Source organism: Nannobrachium achirus (genome assembly GCF_963921795.1).
Source record: "Nannobrachium achirus genome assembly, chromosome: 13".
Classification (NCBI taxonomy): Eukaryota; Metazoa; Chordata; class Actinopteri; order Myctophiformes; family Myctophidae; genus Nannobrachium; species Nannobrachium achirus.
In genome coordinates, this window is record NC_137833.1 from 22,468,671 (window position 1) to 22,472,906 (window position 4,236).

Genomic DNA, 4,236 nt, shown 5'->3' on the forward strand with positions numbered 1-4,236 from the left:
ACGCACGCACACGCACGCGCGTGCACACACACATGGGGAACCTGTAATGAGTCAGCATTCCCCCTGATTTCTTAACCACTTAAAACCTTGATTCTTAGTAAAACAGAGAGTTACAACTGCACTTCGAACGCTACACCAAGTCTCTTGGGCAAAAATAACCCATCTCCAAGCTCACCTCACGTGAGCGTCACATAACGCGTTGCTATGTGCTCTTCCCCCCTAAATATGGATGCTGTAGATCAAATGGTTAACCTGTATCCCTAATTTGGGCATTATAGAAAAGGATATTTGTATCTACTTAATCATACTACAGCGTCACAGAAAAGCATCAAATGTAGATCCGCAAGTTCAAAACACAGAAGTGATGCGTTTTACAATCCTTTTTTTTTTAAATAATTTTTTATCCCACAATTTTGTAACCAATTTTTCACCCAGTGCCAATTGCCTATGTAATCCTGGGCTCTGCTCTCCCTCTGCCGCGCCTGGGGAGACAACGGACTGACCTCATGCTTCCTTTTATGCATGAGGAGCCCAAGTTGCTTCTTTTCACCTGACAGTGGCGATTTCCCTGGTTTGGACGTAGCGTGTGGAAGGAACACGTTATTCCAACCAGTTCCTTTCCCCTCCATCAGGCGCCTTGGCTGGCCAGGGGAAGGCATTATTGAGACCAGGATTACTGCATGTTTTTGTGAGGGTATAAACCCTGGGAGACACAGGGAGAACATGCAAACTCCACACAGAAAGGCCCATACAAGGAGATATGCACGTGTGTCCTGTTTGCACTGCTCACTCCATTTTAAACCTCCTTTTAAAATACTTTATAGTAATGGAGGGGAATGGTGGTTATAACTTTGCCTAAATATGGTGTTTGGCCATCATCAATCGATACATCATCATAGACAATAAAGATCACAGACTGGCGTACATGAGATCAGAGATCCACCATTATTGGACCCTTCTTTTTATTGTATTTCTGTTTTATTTGCCACTTTTGAGCAGTGCTCCTGAAAGGAGCTAACCTCCCACATCTTGCTTTGTCCGGTCTACAAGCTTCTTGATTGGCCAGTGGGGCCAATCAACTCATACATTGCACCGCTCACTTCACACTATTTGTGATTTTTTTGCTGTTGTTTTTTTTGTCTCCATTCAAGTGAATGAGTTTTGTCCAGACTTTATACTTGCCCTTTGCTGCGGTTGCAGCCACTAAATAACAAGTCGTTTCCGGTTGCTTTTCAGAACCAAAGTTCCAAGATGGTGGACTTGGGTCTGTAGAAACCAATGGGTCACGTGACGGTTCCCTTCGTCCATATTTTTTGACATCTTCGTTTCTCCCACACGCATGGGTATGGGGTACAGCAAAGACCCAGGGCTTAAGCAATCCTTTTTATATATATTTTTTCTTCAAAAATTGGACATTTCGCCACCATCTCTTACTCTTTCTTCCCGAGGTCCTTCAGCTCCCTCTGGATGTTCCACAGCGTGTCTGCGCTCTTCCTCAGCCGGGCCACCTCTTCACCGGTCAGGGTCACGTTGACCACGCCGCCCACGCCGCCTCCGTTCAGCACGCAGGGCAGCGACAGGAACACCTCCTCCTCGATGCCGTGCATGCCCTTGACCATGGTGGAGACGGGGTGGACGCGCCCCAAGTTCTTGAGGACGCTCTCGGCCATGTCGGCCACGCTCAGGCCGATGGCCCAGTTGGTGTAGCCCTTCATCTTGATCACCTGGTAGGCGCTGTCCACCACGGCCTGGTGCACGGCCGCCCACTGCTCCTCGTCTGCGTCCGTGCCGACCGCGGGGTTCAGCGTCTGCAGGTTGACCCCCGCCACGCTGGTGCCGCTCCACACGGGCACGCTGGTGTCGCCGTGCTCGCCCAGCACCCAGCCATGGAAGGACGTGGCGTGGAATCCCAGGCGCTCCGCCATCAGGTGGCGGAAACGCGACGAGTCCAGGTTAGTGCCGCTGCCGAGGACGCGGTGCTGGGGCAAGCCGCTGAGCTTCCAGGTGACGTAGGTCATGACGTCGACGGGGTTGGAGACCACCAGGATGGTGCAGCCGGGGCTGTGCTTCACGATCTGCGGGACGATCTGCCTGAAGACCTCCACGTTCCTTCCCACCAGGTCCAGGCGGCTCTCGCCCTCCTGCTGGCGCACGCCCGCCGTCACGATCACCAGCCGGGAGTTGGCCGACGCGGCATAGTCGTTGCTGCCGACGATCCTGGGGGTCTTGAGGAAGGGGCTGCCGTGCTGCAGGTCCATGGCCTCGCCCCTGACGCGCTCCTCCATCACGTCCACCAGGGCCAGTTCGTCGGGCAGCTCGCGGAGCAGGATGCTGACGGCGCAGGCCATGCCCACCTGGCCGGCTCCCACAATCGTCACCTTGTTCCTGGGGGGCTCAGGGGCCCAGGCAGCAAGGGGAGTAAAGAGCTTCTGCTGCACTGACGACATGGTTACAAATCTTTGCAGATCTCTAAGATTTCGAAAGCACAGAATATTAAAGGGTTGACAATAAAAAAAGTCTCAATAGTTTACTCAGGATTCTCGGTTAGTCGCTTACTTCATCGAAGTTGAAGTTCATCTACTCTTATAAAGACTGGCTAGACATCACCTTCAATACAAACTGTTGTGTAGCAATGTCGATTTGTGCACACGCCGTTGCAGTTCGCCCCCCTTTGTATTTGCCTTGCTATCTCGCCAACATTTGAAGTTACATCATGGCAAAGTAACTACAGAAACCCACACTATCAAGGCCTGCTCTGTAACCTTTGGACTTGGACAATTTTTGGCATCATTTATTTCCCGATTTGGTTTACACAGCGCAAAAAAAAAAAAAAAAAAAAAGGATTACGGTTGTGTATTCAATATGTAAACAAGATGTAATTTCAGTGAAATTGCTAACCACTGGTCAGGAAGGGGTCTGCCATGAGAATATTCAGGGGCCACAGGCAATCACTCCAATCACCACCAAACTTGGCACAAACACTGATATGGGGTCTGGCATGAGAATAGTCACACAACAAACTAAATAGCCCACATATGGGGCTACAGCTGTGTTAAAGCAGTGTTACAGCAGTGTTTAATACTTGGCCGTACAGATAAGACAGCCGGGGGGCCGTTCTCCATTCACTTATGATCTTTGCCTGTAATCTGATCTTTTCCTGTAGTCGACCCATCAATGCAGTGTCCATGTGTCCCCGAATTGTTTGTTCAGTAACAGGGGTCTCCCTGTCTCTCCAGCTCTTTAATAAACAGAAAATACATTTTCAGGTAGGTGACACATTGTCATCCAATCAGGAAAGAGTACCCATTCATCAGCTTCCAGTTCCAATGTTGCCTTCTCATTTCTTTCAGTCATCACTTACAATGTCACTTGTTTCATGTGTATCCTGACTGAGTTCTCTATCCTGAATCATGATTGGATAACATTGGTGTCCCGACCTGAAAATGCATCTGTTTAATAAAGAGCTGTAGAGACATGGAGACTCCTGTTACTGAACAAACACTCTAGTCCAGGGGTCTTCAACATTTTCAGGCCAAGGACCCCTTAGTTGAGAGAGAGAGGACGCAGGGACCCCCGCAACCTTCTCATAGATTCCATATAGTTTCATCTTTTGACAGCACAATCATCAGCGTATTTTGGATTCATGTCGATTCAATTTGTGTTTTCAAATATTTAACCACTTGAACCGTCAATACTTAATAAACTTGACCTTTCACTCCGTACTTATTCTGCTCATTTTCCCCTCTACACCAAAGCTCTTTGCTGAAAATAGCCGATCTACAAGCTCACAACGCTGAGGCGCGAGGCGTTGTGAGCTTGTAGATCTGCTATTTTCGGCTAAAGTTCGCAGAATATGGACGCTATAGGGTTTAAGTGGTTAATATAAAAAAAGGAGAAAAAAAGTTTCTATTACTCAACGATTTGGAGGACCCCCTGACCCCTGCTCTAGTCTATAGCGACGAGATCTATCAGAACATAGATCTATTTAACACTTATTTTAAACAAAGAAAATCACTTACCCTATACCTTTATCTCGAAGTAGATAGTCTATTAACAGTGGGTATGCCTAGCACTACACCCCCCCCCCCCTCCTATCTATCTCTCTCACTCATACAGATGCAGTGCACAAGCAGGTGCATGTCATCTCTGTTTACACACATGCACGCACGCACGCGCACACACACATACACACGCGCACGCACACGCGCACATGCACACACGCTCACGCGCACACCA

At 48.7% G+C, this 4,236-nt stretch overlaps 1 protein-coding gene across 1 annotated transcript; it reads right to left on the bottom strand.

Moving 5' to 3' along the window:
* Nucleotides 1–922: 922 nt before the first annotated feature.
* Nucleotides 923–2,603, bottom strand: LOC308297077 (L-lactate dehydrogenase B chain-like). Its single transcript, XM_080740476.1, has one exon. It carries the CDS (start codon nucleotides 2,445–2,447, stop codon nucleotides 1,431–1,433), a length of 1,017 nt encoding a protein of 338 aa, XP_080596602.1. The 5' UTR covers nucleotides 2,448–2,603; the 3' UTR covers nucleotides 923–1,430.
* Between the last annotated feature and the right edge of the window lie 1,633 nt (nucleotides 2,604–4,236).

Coding starts and splice junctions, on each gene's coding strand:
- LOC308297077 (XM_080740476.1), bottom strand. CDS start 2,447: ATGTCGTCAGTGCAGCAGAAGCTCTTTACTCCCCTTGCTGCCTGGGCC.